The sequence below is a fragment of the Mus caroli genome, unplaced genomic scaffold (assembly GCF_978045245.1).
Source record: "Mus caroli unplaced genomic scaffold, Mus_caroli_1 scaffold_8, whole genome shotgun sequence".
Lineage (NCBI taxonomy): Eukaryota > Metazoa > Chordata > Mammalia > Rodentia > Muridae > Mus > Mus caroli.
In genome coordinates, this window is record NW_028227263.1 from 68,466,448 (window position 1) to 68,493,521 (window position 27,074).

At 43.2% G+C, this 27,074-nt stretch overlaps 1 protein-coding gene across 5 annotated transcripts in view; it reads left to right on the forward strand.

Moving 5' to 3' along the window:
• The window catches only part of Ntrk3 (neurotrophic receptor tyrosine kinase 3), a 399,848-nt gene that overhangs the window by 268,741 nt on the left and 104,033 nt on the right, over positions 1–27,074 (forward strand). The window contains exon 14 of one of the 5 annotated variants that reach the window (XM_021166481.3): positions 1,243–3,275. The exons of the other annotated variants lie outside the window; for them this stretch is intronic. Coding sequence (XP_021022140.1) covers positions 1,243–1,361 — 119 coding nt within the window. The 3' untranslated portion in view covers positions 1,362–3,275. Of the gene's footprint in view, positions 1–1,242; positions 3,276–27,074 lie in introns of those variants that run through there. 5 annotated transcript variants of the gene reach the window in all.

The window sequence follows — 27,074 nt, forward strand, 5'->3', positions numbered from 1 at the left end:
TGTTCTGCCTTTGTATGTGCCAGAGATGCCCTGGTTGGGGTTCAGGGCAGAACCATGGAATAACAGCCCATGAAAAGCTAAACTTCCCCTTAACATGACATCATGAACAAGGGAGATACCTCCTATTTTCATAACCTGATCTCACTCCTTGCAGACAGAGGTAACATAACAACCAAAATGACTCATCTCTACTTTGATCATACTATGTCTTAAGTAGGGGGAGCAAGGAAATCTCAGTACAACTGAACTCTGTCTTAATTCTCTCCCCACTGTGTGTACCCGATACTCGGGTCCTCATGGTGAGTTCTCCATTCCCAAATACAGCTTTCTTAGAAAGCTGGGTTTTATCTGTTTACCTGCTCCCGTCCCCCATATATAAATAGGTATTTTTACAATCTGGAATTGATTGAGCCATCCGTTTCTGGATTTTTATTAGGAATACCCATGTCTCTGGACATCCTATTCAGTCCCTAGACATGTGGCCAGAAAGGAACCAAGTTGTCATGAGGCAGCTCATCGTGACCTTGTGGCCAGCTATATCACTCACTCCTCTATGATGGCTCTAGCCCCTGTAAGACATGAGATTATTGGAAGGTTGATGTCTTAGTCATTTTCTAAGTCATTTTCTAAGCCTTTCTAAGCTCTGGCAATATAAGGTGAGAGGCTAATGAGAAAGTGTATGTAGGCTTGGGAGTATGGTACCCTTAACTCCTTGTGTAGTTGAGCGTGGTGAATTAGACCCCTAAGGACATTGAGTTCTGAAAAAAAGCATAGCCTTCTTCCCCAACTCCTCTGGCAATGAAAGTGTACATGCACACCCCCTTCCCCTCCCCAGGAACTCATTGTCAGAGTTTCTTCTACCCAGAAACATGCTCATAGACCAAGACTCCCTTAGATGGGTCTGCTGTACCTCTTCCATGACAGTTCTAGGGCAAACCACCCATGGAAGCCTTGGTCACTTCCCTCTCTTGGTTCAGCGAAGGTCCCAGCAAAATGGAGTGTTTCCCATTTCTCTGAGCACACGTGTTTTAAGTTATCCCTAGCTCTATCCTTCCCTTCTGCTGGCAATTCATTTTGCCTATTCCCAGTATATACCTGTATCTATAGTTATAGATTTTCCCCCCTTTCAAGTTCCCTCTCTGTTTCCCTTCTTAGTTTTGATCTTCTTTGGGGGTTTTGGTTTTTTACTTTATTTTGCTTTTTTCTGTTTTTCTGTTTTTTTTTCTTTTTGTTTTTTTATAGGTTTCAGAGAAATTATGTTGAATCCAATAAGCCTTTCCGGACATTCCAAGCCTCTTAACCATGGCATCTATGTTGAGGATGTCAATGTTTATTTCAGCAAAGGACGTCATGGCTTTTAAAAAAACAAAAACAAAAACAAAAAACTCCTTTTAAGCCTCCTTGTTCTGATGTCACCTTGGTAGGATGGGCCCTCTGAGAGGTTGGAAGCGCTAGGCGTTGCTCTTTTTGGATCCAGGGATGCTAAGTAGAAACTGCATGAGCCACCAGTGCTCCCACACCTTTTACCACCACTGAGATGGGTGTGTCTCCCATCGACCACTGGCAGGTTGTTGCCCCTCCCTCCTGTCATCACTGTGTTCCTTTTCCTCCGGCCTCCGAGGCAACTCCTGCCAACGTCTTTAGAGCCAATAAAGAAAATCCAAACCCAAGCACCAGGAGCTACCTTTAAAACACACTAGCCATTCTCTTGACCCAACCATCACGAGAAAGCCTGAAGTCCAGCCGTGTTCCGGTCTCACTTTCCTGCTTGGAAGCATGGGGTCTCCATGCTGTCCTCTCAGTGACCTCGTCACCCTGCAACCTCCAGTGGGGAAGAGTCACAGAGGGCTCTTAAGCAGAGGTGGAGATGGTGCGGTAAGAGGAAGGGGAGCCAGGCCCAAGTGTTGGCAACAGATTAGGTCTCAGAGGGAAGAATGGAAGACAGTCATTTTTGTTGGTTTATTTTTATCTTTATTTTTTGTGTATGTGTGTGTGTGGAGAAATATCATACTTTTTTTGTGGACACACTTGCCCCCTCCTTCTTCTTCTCTCTGGAATGGCTCACAGTGAGTGCAATGTTAGAAAGTTCTTTGGAAAGAGTTTTTGCTGGCTCCACCTGGGTCCCTAGAGCTACAGTTCCGACAAGCATTGGCTACAGAAGGTCTTGCCTGTGAATTGGCCATCCTACTAGGACCACAAGGGACCAAGGGAATCAGGGACCAAGACCCTTCCTCCTAGCCCATGATCTCGGGATTGGCTCTCCTCCCCTACATTCACTTTCTCTTGACTCTGAGAACCTTTGGAACCCAGTGGAATCATCATGTCAAGGTCAAGATGAACTGAAGGGGAAGAGAAGTAAAAACTTGGCCTCCTCCAGCCCCTCTCATGGCACCAATGGGCGTGTCATCCTGGTCTCTGGTCAATATGTGTGTTCACTTTGCTTGCTTCCACTCATGTCTTACTCCACAGCCATCCTCTCCCAAAGAAGGGTTGTTCCCCAATTTTCAACTTGACCCTCTGGGGAGAGGGAAGGGGTTGATAGTTCTTTACATTGTAGGAAAGGCACTTTGTAGAGCACTAAAGCCTAGCCAGGTTGGCTGAGTGTCAGATGAGTGGATTCTGGCTTGGTCCAACTCTCCCCAGTTCCACGGAGGTCCCTGTTATGGGAAAGGATAGTGGGCATCCCAAGTTCAGTTCTTGAGACAACATGGTGGTTATTTAATAACCAGTATGTTCTAATGTAGTGCTGCAGAGCAGTGAAAGACAGAGCATATGCTTTTGGCAAACTGAGCAAATTTACCTGTATGCTAAAGATACTACTCAAGGGTTAGACTCCTTAGCACCTGTGGATGGTGGATCATCATGCCAGATCCCTAGCCTGATGCTCTAGACACCTCTGAGGGGTACATAAGCATGCAGCTTTCCAAGTTGTTTCCCATGACCCAGAGTGACTTCCACAGTGTCACTTTAGGTACAGGGTTCCTGAAGGGCCCCTAGTCCCTTCTAGCACTGCTCCCCCTGCTCCCCATGGTTCTAGGACAGGTTCTTCCCCATCACACCCAGATGATCCCTCTGGTTCAGATCTCCTCCTGAGTGTGGCTTTAAGGAGTAAGCTTGAGGATGATGTTTTTAATTGTTGTAAATCATGACCTCATTTCCAGCCTCCCAGGCTCCATCCATCGCAGCATCTTTTATTCTGGCATTTCTTCACTTTGTGCTATGACAATGGGGCATTGTGTTTCCACAGAGACTTATAGGAGTGTTCAGTGTATAGTTTCTTAATAAACACTTTATTTTCTAATGAAATGACTGCATCAGACCTCTTATTTGGAAGTTTTGCAAAGAATATTAAAATGTAGCAATTCCAGGCTGCCCAGAATTTGTTTTCCATGTTGATATTACTTTTCAGCAGAAGTTTCTAGCACACTTCTGCTAGCGACAGGGTTTTATAATATGTTCCATCAGTTGGATTCATGGAGACCCCTCCAGGTACCTCAAATTCCTACAATGGAGTGCTTCTTCATCTTATTAGGTACCTAGAAATGTTCAGTGTTTATCTTTACAAAGTCTGACAGGCAGAAGCAATATTCAAACTCAATTCCTTTAGTTACTACAAGAGCTACTGATATCCTTGGTACTTGGGGAGTTTTCTGCTATTTGAGAAGCTAAGACTTGTAAAAGTATTATTTTCAGAGCTGATGTACAAAGGGATCTGGGAATTAGGGTGAGGAGCCTTTTTCTTTGATGTATCACCAAGCCCGTGGGGTTCTCCCTCTGGCAGAGTATCTTTTTAACTTTCCTTACTTAGAAAAAGATTATTCTCTGAAATTACAGACCAATCTCTTTACACATACATATATACAGAAATATGTACATGCACACCCACAGTCACCTTGGTTTGGCTGTCTTGTCAGGGTCTACATGGGCTCCCAGAATGTGGAGGACACTCCCTGGATCCTACTGGAAGTCAAAAGCTGAGTTGAGGGGGTGTATGCCTTTAACCAAGCTTGGATCCTGGCTTCAACACAAGTGTAAAGGCTAAAAAAATGCCTTCTGTACTTTATGTTTGTTTCTTTTGGGGAGGAATGCAAGCAAGAGAGCAAGTGTTGGGGAAAGGATAGTAGGTGGATATGGACTCTTCTCTAGGCCTCACTGGGGCTTGTTGGAACTCCATCATGTAGGAAGTAAAGGAGAAACAAGCTAAGGTAGGTGGGAGGTGTGGCAGTGCTGCTAAAATGAGATTGGTATCTTTCTGTATAACATCACTCACTTTATTTTCTACACATGTCTGATTGAATACTTGTGCCCTAATGCAAGTCTGTGTCCATAAGAGTGGCCTGGTATAGAGGCTGCACTAACTCTCACTTTTGTATATTCTTTGAGGTTCCAAATTGGTTGGGGCAGAGATTTCTGGTATTCAGGATTATCCTTGGGACCAAGGAAAGGGTCATGAATTCAAGGGAGGACTTTGGTTGTTCATATGAGTTAAGTTCAGTATTATCCCATGCATGGCACAGACAGTGGGTGGGACTAACCCCTGAGAAGATGGGAGGGAACATGAGTTTGTTAGCATGGAGAGCTCTTCTTAGGGAGCAGGACACAAGAGGAACGCATAAGAGCTGTGGTTCAGAGGTTCAGTAGCAAGAACATAAAGGAGTCTTTGTGTGGTAGCTTCTATCTTACCAGTGAAGTATGAGGCAAGGTCATGTGCCATGTGTGAGAAGATCTGGTAAGAGTTGAGAAGATACACAATGTCATTGGAAGACACTATCATGAATGCCAGAGATGTGCAGGAAGGTTTCTGGGCAGAAGAAGGACCTGGATGAGTTTGATAAAGAATGTCTCATCTCAAGGGGTGTCATTTCCATGGTTTCTTGCTATGTGTTAATGTGCCATGAGATTCTCCCCATTAGACCTTGGGGGCAGACAGATTCCCAGAGAAGCCATCAGTCCAGAAAGAGTGCCAGATTGGAGGGCTAAGGAGCATCACCAGTCAGACCTGCAGTTTCCTCACCTTCTTGGTTCAGAGCTCATTGATAGATGTTCATGGTGACTTTCTTAGACTTAAACATGTGGTTTGATCTTAAGAGATTTTGTAGTAGAACATTATGCCTGGCTAACCCATGGGCCCAGCTTGCTTGTCAGGTACTTTCTGGTCTTTATTCTGGAGTGTTATTTGAGAGGTGCCACATGTGTGTATTGGAGACTGTAAACTCAACCATGTGCTTACTCTATTGGGTACCTTTGAGTGACACAGCATACAGAGGTAGTGTTGTGTGGCCAGTTCATGAAACTAAGGGCTAAAGACCTCAAATTTGGTTCACAATAGCACTTGTGATCATTACCCTGTTTATTATAGGAAACACCTACTCAGAACCAGAATTTTCTATTCATAGGAAAGCGAGGCTCAGGCAAAGTCAGTAGCCACCCTGGGTTTCCACAGCAATGGTATAGTAGGGTATGCCTGTACTCAGGGTACTCTTGGTCATTCTTTTGGTTCCACAAAGCAGCCTTCTTTCTGCTCCTAGAGGCTTTACCTTGATAGCTTCCTACCCTCTACCTTAAGATATGGATGGTCCTTCATGCATTATCCCCTGCTTCTTTATGGAACTGTCTTTGAGATCTCCTGGTGTGTTGAATCTCTGCCATATATTTCTTTCCAAGCAGAGAACAGACACTAAGTAGCTTCAAATTAGAAGCTAAGAAGCTGGCCTCTGAGCTTCCCAGGCTCTCCTCTATCTCTCATGGGAATTCCATATTGCAGCCAAGTTCCCAACACGTGCACACTCACCTCCCCCTCTCCATAGGTGTGACAGCAGCAGCAGAAGCAGCAGCAGCAGCAGCAGAATACTAGTCTGTGACACCTCCTCTAATTCTAATTTGGTCCAGTTCCTTTAGGCTGAAACCAGAATAGAGCAAAGATCAAGAGTCTGATATAATCTTAAGGTAGATGGTGAGAGCTTGCCAGAGCAAGCCCAAGAATGGGCAAATCAATGCAGAATGAGTTCATTGTTGCATAGCTTTCTGAGCTAAGACAGTCATGGATTGGGCAGAGTGGAGTCTTCCTTCTTCAGTGCTTGCTCACTCCTGCACTGAAGTCAGAATCACACACAGGTTGCTTAACGTGACTCTGATGCAAAATGCAAAATGCCAGTTTGCAGAAAGACAAAAAGAATAAATGGGATAACGAAGAGTAGGTTTGGTTCCTCCGAGGCTCCTCTGGGAGACAAGGTGGAAACTCTTCTGCTTGACAGTGAAGAGAGAGAGAGAGAGGCTGACTGGAAACTGCTGGACCTGAATTGCATCTGCAGCATCCAGTGTTGGCCTTGGACTCCATTCCTCTCCTCTACCTACCCACTCCACTCCTTGCTCTTTAATGCTGGTTGATGTGGGTGAAGTTACTTAGCAGTCTTGGGTTTCCTTGGAAAGCTCTGGTTCTGCGTTCTGCCTCCAGAAATCCTGTGGTTACCGCCCCCTCGACTTCCCACTTCCCAAGAGAATCTCAGCCTAGATCTGACAATGTATTTTCAGAGCTAAATCAGATTCCTCCTTCAACCCTACTTGAACTCACAAGTGACTTGAAGGAGATGTGTTAGCCAGGGGGTGGTTCCAAAATTACATCAGGACTCAGAAGCCTGCTTGGGCAGGATTTGGGCCCTGTTTCTTTGCACACAATGATGGAAACCCCTGAAGAGTAACCTGGCCTCATTTTTTTGTTAAAGGACAACTTGGTCAGGAAAGATATTTCTACGTGGCTTGTAAAACATCTGTGACCCCTCTGCCTTGTGAAGTCTTTCCATCTGGAGAATGGATCCCCACAACATAAAATGTCTTTGAGTGTGCTTGCAGGGACTCAGTCTTCCTTGCCCACTCATATCTCCTTGCAGGTGGATTTAAAGGTTTGGAGCCTTGTTCAAAGTTTCTGCATGTTCCAGTCTGTACGAAGATGTCTGGGAATCAGGAGGAAACTCTTAGGGTTAAGCCATAGATGGGGACAAACAGAAGTGAGATGTTAAGGGTGAGCTCTGTGGAGCATAGATCCTGGCAGGTCATAAAGGATGCTGATGACGCCTGTGTGGGGACCCTCCAGCCCAGGTCCAGTGGGCACTTGAGACCTTTTGGTTGAAGGTGAAAGTCAGGATTACAGACTCTCGGAAAACAACCAGAGCTGCAGGAAAAGCTGTTGATGACAGCTCCTGGTGGGTCTTTCAGGCCTGCATACTAGAAGACACAGGGATTCATTACACTCGATCAGAAACACTCCTTGGCTTTACATAATCACAGTGTTAACTCATGATCCTATGCAAATCACAGTCTTTCAACACCTTTTCGATGTAAATGAGTGTAACCTTGATGATTGTAAGTGGATAAAGATGGGGTGTATGGCACAGTCAGAAAGAATGGACCCTGAATATTCTGATTCCAAACCAGTGAATTCTTACTTCACCCCTCAACTGAAAAAAAGTCAAATGACACCTGTAGCTTTAGAGGAGGGGTGGTCAGGACCCCCATTCAGCCATGGACAGGGGTTAAGAAGCAAGGGGTGAGGTGCCCACAGGTATGCATTCTAGACCTGCGCCCTCCCCCCAATCAGGACTGGCTTCAAGAGCATCATAGCAACTCAGAACACACCACCAAGCCAGACTTTGGTAAGTAACACTGGAGAAAGCCTTGGTGCAGCCCTACAAGGCCAGCTTGCCTTTACAGATTTCTTTCCTTCTGTTTCTGCCACCTTTATGTTTTCTGGAACCATGGCAGCTAAATGAGGCTTGGTTCTGCCGTTGAGAACTGCATTGGAGCAAGTAGCCTTTTCCCTTCAAAATATGCTTTCTTCCCTCTCTTGACTTGGAAGTTCATTTGCCAGTGAGAAGGACAAAGACCTAAGCTGACAATGGATAAAGTCGCTTCAATACTGTCAGATGTGGCCTGGCAAATTTCCTATTACAAACTTCTGAAGAGCCACTAACTTCCTTACTCTGAGCACATGCTAGCTGTGCTGAGTCTGTGTCCTTGTGATATGATATGGTATTGTAAGGCTTGCAGTAGTAGTTGGCGAAAACTGGTGAATCCTGGTCCACTTCTCAAAATGATTTCTCAGGGAAAGAGAAGGTGATGACTGGAGGCAAGAGCCATATGCATCCTTATGGGAAATATGACTTGGTCTCAGACACTCAGGTACTTAAAATACCCTTGAGTTTGATGGTACAAGGCTCTAGCCTCTGCAACAGGAGGTTTCTAAGCCCACAGCTGTTCTTGCTGTTTTTCATGGAGGAGTAATCACAGTCCCACCTGATCAAAATAAGAGCACATCTGTGACCTGAGGTCTGTGTCCCATAGGCTAATTACTACTCCTAGGGAGCTGGAAAATCCTAGAACACAGGCTAGATGCTAACTGGATCAATCACTGTGCACACATCAGTATCATCACCTTCCTGCTGATAAGGTGGAAGAAACAAATCTGCAAGCAACTCTTTGGGAGTGTTATTTCTGAAAGATCAGTTTGGCTAAAAAGGTATAGCCAGAGCCTGTGAAACTCTCTGGATATCTCTAGCAAGGTTCCATAGTTTTGCTCAAGTTTTTTACTTGAGAGGAAGCTGACTCTGAATTGACCAGGGGGCCCTGGAGTCTGGTCTTTCCCAGTCAGTGGGCACCATGGGAGATGCCATCAGTACAGATCATATTTTGGAATTTCATGGCTTAAAATTCTCAATCTGTACCTAAATGATAGCAGAATTCTTCAATCTTTATAGCTGTCGATTTGGCATTACTTGTGACCCTAACAGACATTTGTGGGTTAACACCCATGATGTCAAATGGCCAACTTGCTTAAGAAGAAGACCACAATGGCTACCATAATCATTTTATTGGGTCAGCCACTTCCCCAACTGTTCCACATGGACAGTTCAGTTTTCTGGGCAAGGCTTCAGCTGCCGCAATATGGCTCTTCCTTAATTTGGAATTTCCCAACTTGCAGAAAAATCATTTTCCCATTTCAGTTACTAGATAAATGATGTGAAGATCATGTGCCTCTCATCACTAGCCCCAGCAGCACTCCCTTTAAGTCTACCAGATGCTAAAGATTCATCAGATAGCTTTAGAAAGCATCACACGGCTCATACACGGCTCATCCCTAGGTTCTCACTGTACATTAGGATATTGAAGGCTCTGAAAACCCCTGCTGTAAATCAACCTTATTATTCTGCAAGTTTTCCAACATAATTGAACATAGAGCATTCTTTACCTAACATCTATTAGTACATTCCACACATATACTTCAGGAAACACAGGTTATTGTGTAGTTAGAAGCTTTTGAAAGAGACCTAAGCAGGATGCTTCATCAGTGACTTGTTGATGTCAAAGATATCAAGAAAGGACCATACCTCACATCTCTACCCAACAGGAGGCTCAGTCCTCCATATGGTAAGTCCCTTCACAAAGGAGCTTGAGACTTCTGCTCTAACATGAGCCACTCCCACAGACTGATGTCACCTAGTGGTGGCACACAGAAATGAAGATGGGAATCCCAGTCTCAGCGTTGCCACTAAGCAAGTGATGTGGGGTAAGTAACTTAATTTTCCTCATTCTGTATTTGTTTCAGTATCTGACAAAAAGCCTGACTGACACCCATGTAAATGACCTATTCTACAGGCACCCTGATTGCCATGTCCCAGTGAGCCACTGCTGACTCCTGGCAGGGACCATCTCTTGGCTCTTGGGGACTCTCTGGTGAATGTACTGACCCATGGCATGGAAAGAGTGTGAGAGAGAAACAGAAAGCTGTTTTTGTGCATAGGGATCAGATGGTTTCTCTGGGTGAGGAAGGAAGCCAATGTTTGGGGTTTAACAGACCCTTCCTGTCACCTTTGGACAGGGCCAAGCGGGAGTTTTCAGCAAGATTTTCCAACTTTGATTTCAAGAAGGCAGCTCTGCCTAACAAATAGTCTGAAATGTCAAAGAATAAATGTTAAAGCTTGAGAGGTCGCTCTCCAGGGAGTTGCCTGGGCTGGTGAGGGAGGGAGAGGAGGGGAGGAGAGAGAGAAGGACACAGAAGAATCCTCTACATAAAGATTCCAACTTGGTTTTGTGATATTTAAGAGAAAAAGGAAACTGAATTATTTATAACGTGGAAGATGGGAACAGGCTATAGAGGAGTGACGGGCCTGGGGATGGGAGTTTACATTCCAGTATTTGGCTGGTAAAGCTTCTTTTTGTCCTTGATGTGCTATTGGCCATTTCCTGGGTTGTCTACTGTCACGAGGATGTAGAAAACCAACATCATCTGATACAGGGGTTGGAGGAGGCAGTTTCTGGAAACAACTATTGTGAAAAGCATGGGTGTCATTCCCTCCAAGGGTCTGAAGTATGTGGTTGGATAGCCCTTCCCTGTCTCTCAGCTTCCAGTCTGTTCTTCTCAGGGCAGAGATTCAGGGGAGCCCATGTGTGAGTGGCAATCCTCTTGGTCTTGGCCTGGACACCAATACATCCAGGAAGGTCAATTTCACCTTTCAATTGCTTCACCTGAAAGATGATGGAGACAATTCTCCTATGCTTCTTCTGTCACTATCAAGGGTGCCATGTGATCTTTGCACTTTGTGGCATAGATATAAGCTCTCTATTATATGAGGTGAGAAAAGAGGTAAAGAAAATTTAAAAGAAGAAACCAAAAGCAACAAAAGGATTGGCAGTCAAACTGGACTGAATGGGGTATCTGGTTTGTTTTGGTTAGTGATGCAAAGCCTCTTGGTGATAATTACCCATTATGATTCTATAACACAGGTCATGGAATCCATCAAGTTTCAGTTAAAGTAAGGATGGCAAGCTCCAGGAGCTCACTCTTGCTTTTTCACAGCGGACATGAATGTGCCCTTTGTCACTTTCCTTTTTTTTTTTTTATAATTTATTTTTTTATTAGGTATTTTCCTCATTTACATTTTCAATGCTATCCCAAAAGTCCCCCATACCCACCCTCCCAATCCCCTACCCACCCACTCCCCCTTTTTGGCCCTGGGGTTCCCCTGTACTGGGGCATATAAAGTTTGCAAGTCCAATGGGCCTCTCTTTGCAGTGATGGCCGACTAGGCCATCTTCTGATACATATGCAGCTAGAGACAAGAGCTCCGGGGTACTGGTTAGTTCATATTGTTGTTCCACCTATAGGGTTGCAGTTCCCTTTAGCTCCTTGGGTAATTTCTCTATCTCCTCCATTGGGGGCCATGTGATCCATCCAATAGCTGACTGTGATCATCCACTTCTGTGTTTGCTAGGCCCCGGTATAGTCTCACAAGAGACAGCTATATCACTTTCCTAATAACACTTTCTGTGTGCTCCTGACATGCAGAGAGAGAAACAGAGCTAAAGTTTGGACACTTTGTGGTTAGTGAAGTGGAGCTACTCCAAGTGTAAATCAGATCATGAGTGAATCTCCAAACACAAACAAGGATCACTGTGTTTGGGGTGCTTGTGTTTTGTTGAAAATAGCAAATGCTTGCACTTTTCCCCCTTGGACCTGTTTTGATCCACCTTGATGAACCTAGAGAACATTTTTTTTCAGCTAAAATATCACAATGACACTGCAATCAGAAACTCTGAGATGCACTTATTTCTACAGTAGCTTACTGGAGTCTCTAGAAAGATCTTCCAAGTAATTTTCATCCAGTCCCTACTTTCTACCACATAGTAGTTTAAATCAGCACCCATTGACTTAAGAACTCTTATACTCTTAAAAAATTATTGAAGTCATATCTGAAATTAGAACAAAAAAAATGTCTGTACCCAAGAGCATACACAAAGCTCTCAGAGTGATGTAACCACCAAGTAATGTGGGAATGTACTAGAAAAATTTCACATGTTACATAGCAAACTGAGGAGGGTCTGTCAGCTTTATAAAATCCCATTGATAAGAGCAGAGACAGTGAAAGGTTGGAGATGTAGAGAGAGAAGCCATTATGTATTATAGTTTCCAGTACAAATTACGTTTGGATTTGTTTAAGGAATATGCCAACCAGCAGTGTTTAAAGCAGCCCTTATACAAGTAATTGGGTTCATACCATAGGTTAAGTCTATGTGGTACCCAACACACCTCCCCACAGATACATGTCTCATCATGGTTTGCTGTGGGTAACAGTATCCATACCTCCTATGATACATCATTTGTATACTAGAGGTTAGAACTACTTTAATATAGTTATGATAGACTCTTTGTTACTAATATTTCACAGTCTCACTATGGGAATAGGGTCTCTAAGAATGACTTCTGGGGGCTCAGTGATAGTCATTACCTGGCATGTACAAGGGACTGGGTTCTGTCCCCAATATCAGAGTTTAAAAACCAATATTTTGGGGGGCCCTAAGTAGATACTGGGTCACTAATTCATCCTTCAACCACATGGCAATATCTTCTCTGAGGTGTATACTCTGTTGCTAAGTCAAGAAGTTTCATTTTTTTCCCCTGCCTTCAAGAGCCTTAGTAGACTCAAGAGTCTACTGCAGTGACTTTCAACTGATGGCCAATTTTATCCCTTGGGGAAATGTGCATAGAGACATGTTTGGTTGTTATAACTTAGAATGGGTGGTATACTCCAGCTTCCACTGCACAAAGAATAATGCCAGCCCACAGCATTAACAGTGCCAAGACTGGCAAGTTTCAGTTTCATGAGAATGTAGAGCAGTATTCCTTAGTATTTTGTTGTTGTTGTTGTTTTTGTTTTTTGTTTTTTTCGAGACAGGGTTTCTCTGTATAGCCCTGGCTGTCCTGGAACTCACTTTGTAGACCAGATTGGCCTCAAACTCAGAATTCCGCCTGCCTCTGCTTCCTGAGTGCTGGGATTAAAGGCGTGCACCACCACGCCCAGCAGTATTCCTTAGTCTTGAGCAAGAGAGACTTGGATCATTCTTGGAACCCTCTCTACCTGCCAGTGTTCAAGAGCCATGGGAAATGACCATCTACAATCTACCCCCTTCGTTGATAGTGCTTTAGCTGCCTCACCTTCCTCACCAAAGCTCTTGATGTGCTTCCAGGATCCTATCAGACTCTCCATTAAGGTATTCTAAGAGTGCTATAATTTAGATGGGCACACTAGGCTTGGCTGAGGGACCACTGTGTGTAGTGTGATGTGAGGGTATTGTAAGGGAACTTACACATGTTGACTGAACGTGTACATGTATCCGTATGAGGCTTGTTTTGATGCAGGCTAAAGATGGGGTCTTTGAGAAGAGGAACAAGTGAGGGATCAAACTTTTAGCATCATATGTCTCAGAACACCAAGAAGCCAGCATCCTTTGGGCATCACTTTAAATTACACTGAAGATATGTTTAACAAGGGTATATCTTACTCAACAGCATGTTAGCCTGATTTAAACCTTCCTAATCTTTGGGCATCAGAGATATTTGCTTCTAATTAATAAGGGGTAGATCCTGTGTGAATAAATGGATAATTAGGAAACAATATGATGAAACTGTGTGAGATATAAGCACAGAGGGAAGAACATCTACCTCTCAAATGGCATTTAAAATTAGTTTTAATTGTATGTATTTATTTATTTGTGTGTCTGTGCAGGCATACCATGCTTCTCTCCCTTTCCCTCATCTCTCTCTCTCTCTCTCTCTCTCTCTCTCTCTCTCTCTCTCTCTCTCTCTCTCTCTCTCTCTCTCTGTGTGTGTGTGTGTGTGTGTGTTTGTAGGTTAGACAATTTGTGTGTGGGTCCTGGAAAGAAACCTCATATCATCAGACTTGGTAGAAAGTGCCTTTACTCTCCAAGACATTTCACTGGCCTCTAATGCTATTCTTAAAAAATGTGTAATCATGCCATCTATTTGCAGCTGTATATGTGGAAATGGTAGTTGACAGGATCCCACAATTAAATGATCAGTTAAGATTTAAATGTTCCATCTTTTAAAGAGCTGCTGGTCTTCTCAAGCTTTGGAAGGCCTGTCCCTATTGCCATGCAGCTAAGAACCAAGGTTCTTTGCTAACCCCAGACTGTCTGAGCTGGACTTTGTGCCATCTCTGTGTTCTGCCAATGCTCATAGAGTCATGCCCTTGTCAGGTTGCTATGGAGACTGATCTCAAGGTCTTCACAATTGATTGGTATTTTGGGGAACTCTGTGATTATCAGTATGCTGTAACCAACACTGTAGGGGTTGGGGGAGCCCATCCACCATTGCTTCCATTTGTGGACTGTTGTGAGAAAATCTGTCTGTAATAGAGAGGTAAAGACACTGGAAAAATTGAATGGGAAAGATTTTTTTCTACTCTCAATAGCAGTGTGCTTTTTTTTCCTGATTGCAAAAGTAATTTATATTCACAGTGGAAATTTCAGTGAAATACAGAAAAGCATACAAACACATAAATTATCTACCATCTCATCACCCAGAGACAACTCTGCTAACATTTTAGCTTTCTGCCTTCTAATCTTTTTTTATGTACTTATTTAATTATTTAACAGGATAAAGTCATTCTATGTGAATGTGCACACACATTTGTTTTTATTTTTCTCTTTTATAAGATTGCTTGCATGTGCTGTGTCATTTATCTTTTGCAACATTAAAAATTTGTGCATAGGTAATATATTTACCAGATGGTTCAAAAATATACCTTACAAAGACTTGTGTATGAAAGCATCATTTTTTTTTAATAGCAAGAAGTAGAAAAACCCAATGTCTGTGAGCTAGTAAGTTGGTTAAGTGTTCAAGTTGGTCAAAAAAATATGATATATGCCTATTGTGGAATACCTCTAACAACTAAAAATGGGGAAATATTGATGCATGCTTCAATGAATGAACCTCAAGAAAGGCCAGGGAAAAGAAGGAAGTCTTTTTTTTTATTAAAAGTCTTTGAATTTTATGTTAAAATGGGTCAAATTTATGGTATGTATGTAATGCCTCAATAAAGTTACTATAATATACATATAAAATAAAGTGTATATGTGAACTTAATAAAGTTTATGTATATGATATATAATATAAAGCTTATTTAAAGTACATATAAACTTGTTTAAGATACTGCATTTTTCTCTACTCTTTTGCAGTATTTGTATGTATACACTATGGACTCTGCCCCTCCTACACGTGTCCCTCACCTGCAGGTTCTTTAACCAGTACCATCACTCCCAGCTAATGTTCTTCTGTGTCCCTCTGAAGTAAACACAAGTAACTTAAATATGAAGAAATATAAATACATGTTCTTAATTTTTCTCATATTTAGCACAAAGGAGGCTATATCACACACACACACACACACACACACACACACACACACTACTGTGTACTTTTATAATACATCCTCCTATTATTTCTTGAAACTTTTGCACTTTCTTATTTTATTTTAGTTTTCAGAAAAGTTCTTACTCTGTAGCTCAGGCTGCTCTTGAACTCATGATTTTTCTGTCTCTTCCTCAGAGTTCTAGGTCCTAGGATTACACATGTGTGCCACAACTCTCTACTTAATCCCTCATGTTGTGACATGTATTTAATCCATCATTTTAAGGGGTAAGACTTTACTTAACTCTGGTGTAGCCTTAGCTCTTGTAAACAAATACAATAGTTTTATCCTAAATAAATATGGTTAAATCTAAGTATGCTAGTCATTTGAGGAGTCAAATGACACCCCAAAATTCATTTGTATATCTATTTTATATACCTAGCTCATATATTGACTGTGAGTATAGTAATAGTAATGAACTCTCTAAGAGCAATATATGAGAATGAGATCCCTACAGTGTCAGTAAATAGGAATTTCTTCTCCCCATTTCCTTTCCCTATTCCTTTCTTCCTTCTTTCTTGGGTCTTTCTATATAGACCAAGCTGACCTCAAATTCCTAATCCTTCTGCCTCAACTTCCTAATTGCTGGAATTAAAAGTCTGTGCCAACATGCCTACTTCAGTACATGCCTGGATAATGCCTTTATTTATTGCTTTAGCCCCCTATGTTTGGAAACCTGGGTTATTTTGTTTAAATGTTCAATTCTCTGGGTAACAGGTGTTTGAATGCTTTTGTCAGCTAATCAGGGTAGGGGGCTGGGGTGGCTTGGTGATAGCTTCTCCAGAGGTGACAAAATCATTGCATGGCCGCATTCACCTACTACAGTCAGCTCTGCTTGCTTGCTTATAGTCCTCCAGGTAGGCAGGTATCCAGTGAACCCACTTATTTTTGTTTGTGGTGTCCAGTACTTAGAAGTGGACTGGCATGTGCTGGATAAGGCACAAGATCTCACTAAGTTGCCTGGGCTAATCTTGAAATTGGGTTATTTCTGCTTCTGTTGCCCAAGCATCTGAGCTCACAAGCTTGCATCAGAAGAACTGGCTTTTTCTCTTCATGACCACATTTTAAGACTGAGAGTTCTGAGTTACACCATCCAGAAATGTTAATGGGATCCTGACTGGAGTCTCTAATCTCATGCGCTGTATAGATGGCTAAGTATGATGCTTTGACTTTCTCAAAGTCAGAATGATGTCAGGAGTTAGTCCTCTTGAATTCTGACCTGGCCTGGCCTGACCTTTAAGTAGTCAGCCTTCTGGTGGTACATTGGATGGAGTATGACAGTAGAGACTGAAACAGGCTATAGAATATGCAGACAGATCTGGAGTTCAGTGTTTCCAGCCAACCCATTGATCTGAGCTGGAGGCAGAGGAGGGTCCAAGCTGGAAAGAAGTTAACTGGCCGGAGAGTATTCAAAATAATGACAGGGATCTTTTTAGGTCAAGAGAACAATCATGAGATTATCTAAAAGCTTTTGAGGCTAGCTGATAGCCATGTTTTCTCTCTAGCAGCACTGTGGTGGCAACAGCAATGCTATTGGGCTATGTTTCTAATATGCTATCTCTTTATCCTAACAAGGTTCTATGTCTCTCTGGGAGTGGGTATGGAGAAAATGAAAGGTGACCAGTAGAAACATAGACTTCTTTCTTTTGATTCTTGCACCTTTGTCAACTGGAGATGCAGTCCTGGGAAGAGGAGAATCTCCTCAACACCAAAGCAGGTGATACAGAAGAAGCCTAACCAGGTTTTGACACAGGCAAGCATAAGGAAGTGACATTAAGGATCAAGATCTGGTAGCAACAGGACAAAATAAGAAAGGCTGAGTGGAGGAGTATTGAAGTCAAAATCAACAAGTACAATTGGGCTTGTGTCTCCCCTACAGCCCTAGCAAACTGTTCATTGGTCATCATTAAATGTGGAAGCCAAAACGGGCACATGAATTCCAAGATCCCTGGGTGCTGACCTTTCCTATCTGCCAGGTGGTGAGGGACAGTAGAAACCAGCTCTGGAAAGCCACTTGGCATGCATAACCTGCCATATGAGATGCTATAACTTCCTCTTTGATGTCACAGTTAGCTAGGAAGCAAATTTAAAAGAGCTCTCAGAACACATTCTTCTCCCCTCCTTACCAAAGAAGCTATTCTAGGAGGTGAAGCAAGCTATAGTTGTCGATGGCTAGTCTGCAAAATAAAGTCATGTGCACATCACTGTCCATTCATTGACTAGTCCTTCTGGTGATGAACTGGGTTCATGAAGCAAGAGCCTTCAGGATATAGGATACACACAGATCAGCTACTACAGCCACTGCAGACCCATCTTGCTTCCTGCCAACTTCACTGTGCCTTCTCCATCTCTACTTCCTGCCAGAGCTGGTGGGACAGTCTCCAAATCTGCTTATGCTACAGTACCCATCACAGTGGGTGCTCAACAGGTAGTTGTTAAATTTTAGGTTATCAATAGACATTACTTAAATACTCCTTTCCTTTTAACGTTATTTTGGGAAGGCATATTTCCTGATTCCTTGAAGTTTGACCTACATTATTCATAAACTATGTATCAGGGGTACACATAATTTTTAATCACACATTCTATGATTTACTGAGTAACAATTGCTAAGTATAGGCTATGGATTGGGTAATGAAAAGGGTTCAAACTGTTTCATAGGGAGATGGTCCTTACAATAAAGTCACACATTATGTTGTAGGAGGTACCTGTGGGGTCTAGGTTTCTTGGAATTTCATAATCTTGGCAATAACTTTATCTCTCAAGATAAATAAACATCTCTAGTCATGCACAAGTTGGGTGGGATATACCAAGCTAGCTTTGAAAGTACCTGGAAATAACTAATGGTGGGATAGGCCAAGCTAGCTTTGAAAGTACCTGGAAATAACTTGTGTTGAATGAAGTCTAGGAAAATTAATCCAGGCTGAGTATTAGTAATATCTAAGTGTGTGATGCACACCTGTAACCTCAGCACTCATGAGGCAGAGGTAGCTTGTCACAATTTTGAGGACATCTGAACTATAGAGTTAATTCCAGGCTATGCAGGGTCATATAGTGAGACCCCATCCAATCCCAAAAAGAAGATTTGTGTTTAGTGACATGTGGACAACTGTATCAATGGAATGAAGCCATGAAAATATGGGTTGAGGGCTGAGGAATGAATGGAGACTGAAGAAAATCAGGTAGAACATGGCTCTATGGATTACCCATCTAGAGGCAAACAGGATCATGGAGTGATTTCTGACTGGGCCAATGGGACTCAGTGCTTTCATCCCACAGGTGAGAGGCTAGTATGAAAGAAGAAACTACAGTTTTGAAGACATGTGAACACTAGATGGGGCAGCAAACTGAAAACCATGGAGACAGGTTTAGAAAACATTTTAACCTTGGGTGTTGGAAGCACTATCTAAGAAAAGCCAAAACTGTAGCTGAGATCCGTAATGGGAGGGAAAGACAATTAGGAGCATTCATTCTTATTTTCTCAGCCTACTAAGAGTGAGTCAGACTGTCTCAGAGAGTTTTCCTGTAGTCTACTTGGAAGGGGATCCTGAGCTAGTCACATTTAAAGAGGACCAAACAATCCAATAATTCAAATTCATAAAACATATTTAATAAGGAGACAAAGTATCCATTTTCTACAATCATGATGTTTGAATGAACTCAGCTGCTAAGTACATTTGATTTTGGCTGATTCCATAATCAAATTTTGAGAGTACTCTTTGCTTTTTAGGGTAAGGGGAAATATAACAAGCAGTGTTCTGAATCCCAAATTCCTTATCTGTAGAAGATTCAACTTTGTGGTTGTGAAAGAATATGCTGGTCTCAGACAAATACCTACCATGTGAAACTCAATATGTTTCCATGCCTGTCTATTCCTAGCTGTTCCCTGGGAAGAGTAGTTACCTATAATTACAACATGCTTGGAGACCTTTCAGCTGATGTAATGGATCTTTATTTGCTGGTGCCAATGCTTTAATTGCAAAGATGTGATCAAGGTCCAGCTCACAGATAGGGCTTTGAGATGAAGGAGCAGGCAGATGCACAGGGGAGACAGAGAGCCTTGGATTCTGCTTCCCCATATCTTTAATGACATTTATGTGTTTGCTCACAGAATCTGTGCTCTGAACACTGTGGTCTTAAGTTCAGTGTTAACTCAGGGTGTGATTGCTCTCCTGCTGAGCACTGCCCTGGTTTAATAACTAGCACATCTGCTTTGGTTTCAAAATTTAGGTCTGCTCAAGATGCCACCATCTGGGCTGGTGCTGTATCTCTAACTCTCACTTCATGTTTCCAGCCTGTGTATAATGATAAAAAGGTTATGGACACAGTCACTCATTTGTTCAACTGGTTCAATGTTGATAATGGTTGTGCTCCAAGTACTGGTGGAGATGGTGGGGTGTAGTATCCATGGAGACCACAAATAGACTGAGTATCCATCCATGGACATGGTCCACTGAGAGGACTTAATGACAAATAATAAACAAGTAGACAAATAAGCCAACAAGGTAGTTATCTGATGGTGCTAAACATGAAGACTGGCACTGCCCTGGCTTAGAATTGACTTCTTTTGAGAGAATAGTTGGACAGTGAGCAATAGAGACAGCCAGTGGCTGCTGTCTATAGCATTAAGCTTGGGGTGTCTGAGAAGAGAAGAATAGTGGTATAGAATGGAGGGGTAATGGTGAGGATGCAGCTCAGCATATGCAAGACTCTAGATTCTACTCCCAGCACTGAAAGACAGAATATACAGGAGGGAGGGAAGAAGGAAAAGAGAAAGGAGACAGAGACAGAGAAGATAGAAAGAGAGGGGGGAGGGAGAGGGGGGAAGAGGGAGAGAAATGAGGTTGGAGGGCCAGGCATGGACTCTGTAAGCAGTGTTTTAATGATTTTAGTTTTTACTCTAAACTCAGTAGAAAGAATCAAATTATTCATTTATTTATTTTGAAAAAACATGATATTGGTTTGTTGACAATAGAACAAAATGGGAGATAAAGAATGGGCACAAAATGGGAGTTTAACTAGGAGACCATGGTCCAGGTGAGAAACCTTTACAGCTTGGACTGGGATAAAAGTGAAATGATGGGGACAGCTGTTTCACAGTAGATGCGAACAAGCTTGAGATCTGTCTGAGGTAGAATTTGATGGGCTTATTGGTGAGTTTGTGAGTAATGCGAAAGGAGTCATCAAGCAAGACACATAGGTTTGATATTACCTCTGTTACATATGAAAGACCATTAGATACTAGATCGGTCTGGTAAGGAACAGAATAAGAATGAGTGCACAAGACAGATGACTCCTAAGAGTCTGAGAGCTCTACCATGTATAGGCATTGTTCACATCCTTCTAAGTATTCTCAAAGCTGGGGAGACTGAGGCAGACCTGCTTTTCATGACGCACATTCAGAGATGGTTTTCATTAAGGGATGTCAGTGTGCAGATTGCCTCAGCATCTAACACACCTTCCCCAGTTTTGTGAGTCTTCATCACAAAGCTTGAAACTTGCCTTTTGGTGCTCAAAGCACCACTCATCCATGGCACAGGCTTTTGCTCTGGCACTCATGTCCTATGGAGGCTGATATTTATGCAGCAACATAAATTACCTAACGGTGAATCCTGGATGTTCCTGCTCCGAGTCCCCGTCCCCCCCCCGGCTACCCCAGCAACAGATCCTCTACATTGCTATGCCCCCTTCCTCTTCCAAGTCTCCCGAGTTCTTTTTGCTCATTTTTCCCCAGAGAAAATCCAGTTACCACACTTCACTGCCCTAAGCAGTGCAGTGCCTTCCTTACTCAGCCTTGTGCATGATTTTGCATTTACACGGACTAATTAATATGCTCTGCTACACAGAGGACCCTCCAGGAGCTCTCAGAACTTATTGGGAATATTTTATTTTCTTCTGTTAAAATGTGCTGACAAGGCTAGGGGTATGGCCTGGTGATAGGAAGCCCTAGGTTCTAGGTGCTGTACCTTAAAAACAAAACAGCAGCAGCAGCAGCAGCAACAACAACAAAAGCCAAAGACTAACCTAGAAATATAAATAACACTAAGCATGGTGCTAAGTCTTTTGTTTATTCATTTCTGAGGTAGTATTTCATGTATTCCATGCCTCAAACTTGCTATGCAGCCAATCATTACCTTGAACTTCTGATACTCCCTCCTATGTCTCTGCAGGGCTTGGATTACAGCTATGTGCTCCCATGGCTAGTTTATGTGCTGCTGGAAAGCAGGGTCTCATATATGCTATTCAAGCATTGTACCAATTGAGCTCTATTCCCAGACTAACAGTGTTTATCGCTGCTGTCAAAGGATGACAAACTAGAAACGTTTTACTCTGACTGTTGCGTGCAAGTCATTTCACAAAGTGTGTGTGTGTGTGTGTGTGTGTGTGTGTGTACATACATATGTGTGTGTGTACATACATAAATCAATTGAGACTCAAGGAAAGCAGATAGGAAGCTGGGTAGGAGGAGCCCTAGAGGTGTGGATCATGGGGCTTATAGCACATGGCATTGGAATTTCTGGGTATTGTAGTTTGAATGTGAAAGACACCCTATAGGCTTATGTACTTGACCACTTGGTCCCCAGATCATGAGTGTTTTAGAGGGTTATGGAGGCTTTAAGAGGTGGGGTCTCACTGGAAGAAGTAAGTCACTGATAGTGGGTCTATGGATTATAGCTTAGCTCTGGTTCTGGCCATAGTCTGTCAGCCTCTCCATCTTTTGGGATATGAGAAAGCAGCTTCCACAGTCATGCCCACTGATACATCATCTCCATTGAAATGGACTGTATTCTCTACAAGTCAAAGGAGAATCCTTTAAGTTACTTCTTGTCAGGTATTTGATTGAAGCAACAGGAAAAGTGTCTAACGTGCCAAGTGACTGGTCTGTTTTCTCTAGACCAATGGGAAGATCTGACTAGAAGAACTGAATTCCCTTCTCTCCTACACAACCACCAGCTTTAGGCAAATACTTAACTTTCATGTAATTTTATTAAGTTCATCACAAGTTTACTGAGCATGCAGTTCCTTAGCCACACGACGGGTCCAGATTGCTATCATGTTCCTTACTCTCAAAGATGACCCTTTGACCTGCCTTCCCTTTTGTCTAGTTTGGCTGCTATGGGGACTTGGCTGAAGCCATCAGCCATGCCTCTCAGGCAAGCTTAGAAGAAGTCTCCCTTCTAGGCACCTCTTCCAGCACTCTATCTACCTTTCTTAGCTGAGTCTTCAAAAGGGAGCCCCTCATCTCCTATCATGCCATTTGGCCATTTCTCTCAATATGACTATGTAAAGGCAGTCACCAAGGTCACCCAGTGTGACTTCCACCTGCTGGAATTTTTGTCATCTTTTTTCTTGCTGCTCTCTGGCCTCCTTGAGCCTCCCTCACCCCCAGAAATCCTGGCCCTCTGAAATTTGTCGTTGATAACACACATTCAAACAAAGGGCTCCATTAGGCAGCAGAGCCCCGGGGCATGAAAGTGGTTTCCTGGCTCAGGTGGGCACATGGTGCAGATCTGTTCTTGGCGGAGCTGGGATCTTTGCATCTGGGCTTGCTTCTTTTACCAGGTGCAAAGGTGAGTGAGCATTTGGGAGCATTCCAAATGGAGCAGCCTATAAGAGAGGAGAAAAGACTCTCAGTCACAGAATTCACTTAGTGCCTGCACTGTGCTAAGTAAGGCATTTACAAACTAATAATAATGCATTTCCCTACAAATAACAGCAGCACTTTGCACTTCTCAAACAAGTCATCTCAGAGAAGTGAAATCCCCAGAGTCACAGAGCTACTTAGCAGCAGAGTCATGTGTATGAAGACAAGAGCTGGGGCCTTCACCATTCAGGATGTAAGTAGGGCTTCAACAGCGCCTGCTGTTCCTACAACACAGGACTAGAAAACCACACTGGTCTAGCAGTTCCTGCGTTTCCCTGCCTCACTCTCACCAAAGTATTGTGGATGGATCCCATATGATCACTGTGGTTTGCACAGAATCTACTTAGATACTTATAGATGGCTTTATTATATTGGTTCACATGTTTCTAATAGTTGTTAAGCTACAGTGCTGCAGATAGTGCAGACAGCATACCAAGGGAAAGCATAGTCTGGCCTCTCTTACATCTTAAGTAGCAATAGGAACTGTGTGGACTCTATTTCCCAAAGTCTGGTCTGTTCCGCACTTTGTTTTAGGGGATAAGGAAGACTCCCTCATTTTAACACATGTCCAGTGGTTTTGCTCTGTTGCAGGTAACATTTTTTAAAAACTGGTCTTCCGTCCAATAATTTAATTCCTTCCTGGTTTTATTACTCATGTTTCCTAAACCCTTTTGCCAAAGTCATGACCTGGAGTAACTAGATAGTTACATATGCTGATCCAAATGTCTCAGACATGGAAAAGCTAGACAGGAGGAGATCCTGTGGAATTAATGTAAGATATATTTGTAGGAAGTGGCCAGATAGCAGTCCATGCAGCTGCCACACTCCCTGCTGAAAATGAAACTGGGCAAGAGTTGATTTGTGGAGTAACAAGATGGTGTGAGAAATCTCTTGTCTGACTTACTTTTTCATTACAATTAGTGGGACTGAGGGGGCAGTACAAAGGATAGTGTGGCTCAGGGTTGGCCTCTCTAAGTGTTGGCAGGAGATGGTCTGATCAATAGTTGAGATCATGAGTCCTATCTGAATTCTGGAATAGGTTTAAGGAGCTCTCCAAACACACATACAAACACACAGAGAAAAGGAGGGAAAGGGAGGAAAGGAAAGGGAAGGAGGGAAGAAAAGAGAGGAAGGGAGAGAGAGGGAAAGAGACAGAGAGAGACAGGGAGAGATAGAGGAGAAAGAGACAGGCAGAGAGACAGAGAGAGAGAGAGAGAGAGACAGAGAGAGAGAGACAGAGAGAGAGAGAGAGAGGGAGAGAGAGAGAGAGAAAGAGAGAGAGAGAGAGAGAGAGAGAGAGAGAGAGAGAGAGAGAGAGAGAGAGAGAGAACCTGACTGCAACAGAGTACTTACAGAAAGCAGTAAATTTAAGGCCAGCCATGGACTGATAGCCCATGTGGAGGTGGGAAGGAAGCTGGGAAGAGCTTGTTCTCAAGCAGAGTGGAGAAAGTGGAATGCGGGATGCTGAAGGTAGCCACAGTGCATCTGAAAAGTTAAACTGGAAAAGCTCCCAAGGTCACTTTTCAGGGGATTGAGGCCCACCTCCAGAGTGTGAGAAAAGGGCTTTTATTAGGGCTTCTGAAGTTGGTGCCTCATAGGACACAACCTTAATTCTTTGGGAGATTGGTCAAGGGTGTCCAGAATTACCACTAGAGATAGCTATTTGGTAGCAACACATGTCCAGAGGTGTTCACATTCCACTGACTGTTCATGTCAGTAGCCTCTTGACTTTTAATTTCTGGAACCTTCTGAAGACTTTTTAAAAATATGAAATGGATAATGTTCAGTGCCTAAATTTCTATGTGGCACTCCATTTCTTTCAGTGCCAAGAAAAACTATACAAGAATGTTTTCTGACTCAAGTATCATTCATATAATTGTATGCTAGTGACCAGCCAGTGCCAGAGAGGTTACAAACTTAGAACCTGGTGAACTTGAATAGATTTAATCGAAGAGAGGGTAGAGAGAGAGAGGGATTTCTTATGTCAGGTGGGGGACACTAGAATTTGTGTTCATATGTGTGTGTGTATGTATGTATGTATGTATGTATGTATGTATGTATGTGTGTGTGTGTGTTTGGTAGAATTATGGGTGTGGGGAGTTCAAGAGACAGGCCAAAAACTCATCCACCAGTGTGTTTAACATCTGGTGTGGAGAAACTTTTGGAAGTCAGCTCAGAGGATGTAGTGGGAAAACACCTGGCAAAGCAAGTGGCTTCAACAGGGAGAAGCAGGGATCAAGCACAGGGAGGGCATGCGGAACGAATCTGCTAGCTGCTGCAAGCTCAGGATGCCTATGTCCAGGGTTTGTGCAAGGAGACTCACAGGTTCCCTTCTCTGACCTTGTTCGTGTCATAGATCTGGGTCAAAAGAATAGGGGCTAGATTAGGGGTCTTAGAGAGGGTAGGGAAAGAAGTGAGGAGGAAAGAGGTGCTTAGCTGAAGCCTTTGGGTAAGATTGGGGTGTGGGGTAGGAAGTGAGAGCATCTTCTTTGGAAGGGTCCCAGCATAGACTCCCAGGGCTCCCTCACCGCCTCTGCAGTCTGGATCTTGGCCTTGGGGCTTCCAACAGAGCCTGATAGAAGGGATGTCTAAGCCTTGAAGTTATTTGAAGGAGTCTTGGCTAGGAATGAAGGAGTGTTCTCAGGGTGAGCCCATAGAGGCAAAGAGCACTTTGTCCTGATGGGCTGAGGGAAGCCTTTATTGGGGCTGAGCCAAGCTGGAGAGAGAGGGGTAGCTGTCAGCCTCTGAGGCAGAGAGAGGATGTGCGGATTAACAGGTGAGATGCATAACTGCCACCCCTCCATGCACTAGGGGGAAGACAGGAAGATCAGATCTGGATGACTCAAACTACCAGACTGTAGCCCTGCTCAGCCAGAAGGCAAGGATTCTTTCTAGCCAACATGGCTGTGCCCTAAGAGGTGACCAGTGCCAGGACACCTTTAAATCCTGTTCCAAAGAGAGAAAAGACGGATCTTTGTTCCAAAAAGATTAAGGATTAAGGATCCCATGTGAACATAATAATTTGTATGGAAAATTTCCTTTCCCCATCTCTCCCTTTTCTCTGGCCTCTGAAGATGATATAAAACCACCAAGGTCTCTAAAACGAGGGCCCCTGGTCCTCCCTGGATGACCTGTTTCACTTCCTAGTGTTGTATATAAAACAACTTCATTCTCTGCCATGAAGTTCATAGTCCAGAAGAAGAACAACAGTGGATTGATTTCTTTAGTCTTGGAACTTTCTTCTGTAAAGTGGTAAATGGATGTCATAAGGACAGGACTTGTGTCCATCAGTGATCTGGACTCACATCCATCCCAATTGAATTGAAGCTCATCTTTTTTTTTTTAATTAGGTATTTTCTTCATTTACATTTCAAATGCTATCCCAAATTCCCTCATACCCTCCCCCCTACCCCCCTACCCACCCACTCCCACTTCTTGACCCTGGCGTTCCCCTGTACTGAGGGCCTCTCTTTCCACTGATGGCCAACTAGGCCATCTTCTGATATATATGCAACTAGAGACATGAGCTCTGGGGGGTACTGATTAGTTCATATTGTTGTTCCACCTATAGGACTGCAGATCCCTTCAGCTCCTTGGGTACTTTCTCTAGCTCCTCCATTGGGGACCCATGATCCATCCAATAGCTGACTGTGAGCCTCCACTTCTGTGTTTGCTAGGCCCTGGCATAGCCTCACAAGAGACATCTATATCAGGGTCCTTTCAGCAAAATCTTGCTAGTGTATGCAATGCTGTCAGCGTTTGGAGGCTGATTATGGGATCGATCCTCAGGTATGGCAGTCTCTAAATGGTCCATCCTTTCGTCTCAGCTCCAATCTTTGTCTCTCTAACTCCTTCCATGGGTGTTTTGTTCCCAATTCTAAGAAGAGCCAAAGTGTACACACTTTGGTCTTCGTTCTTCTTGAGTTTCACTTGTTTTGCAAATTGTATCTTATGTCTTGGGTATTCTAAGTTTCTGGGCTAATATCCACTTATCAGTGAGTACACATCATTTGAGTTCTTTAGTGATTGTGTTACCTCACTCAGGATGATACCCCCAGGACCATCCATTTGCCTAGGAATTTCATAAATTCATTCTTTTTAATAGCTGAGTAGTACTCCATTGTGTAAATGTACCACATTTTCTGTATCAATTCCTCTGTTGAGGGGCA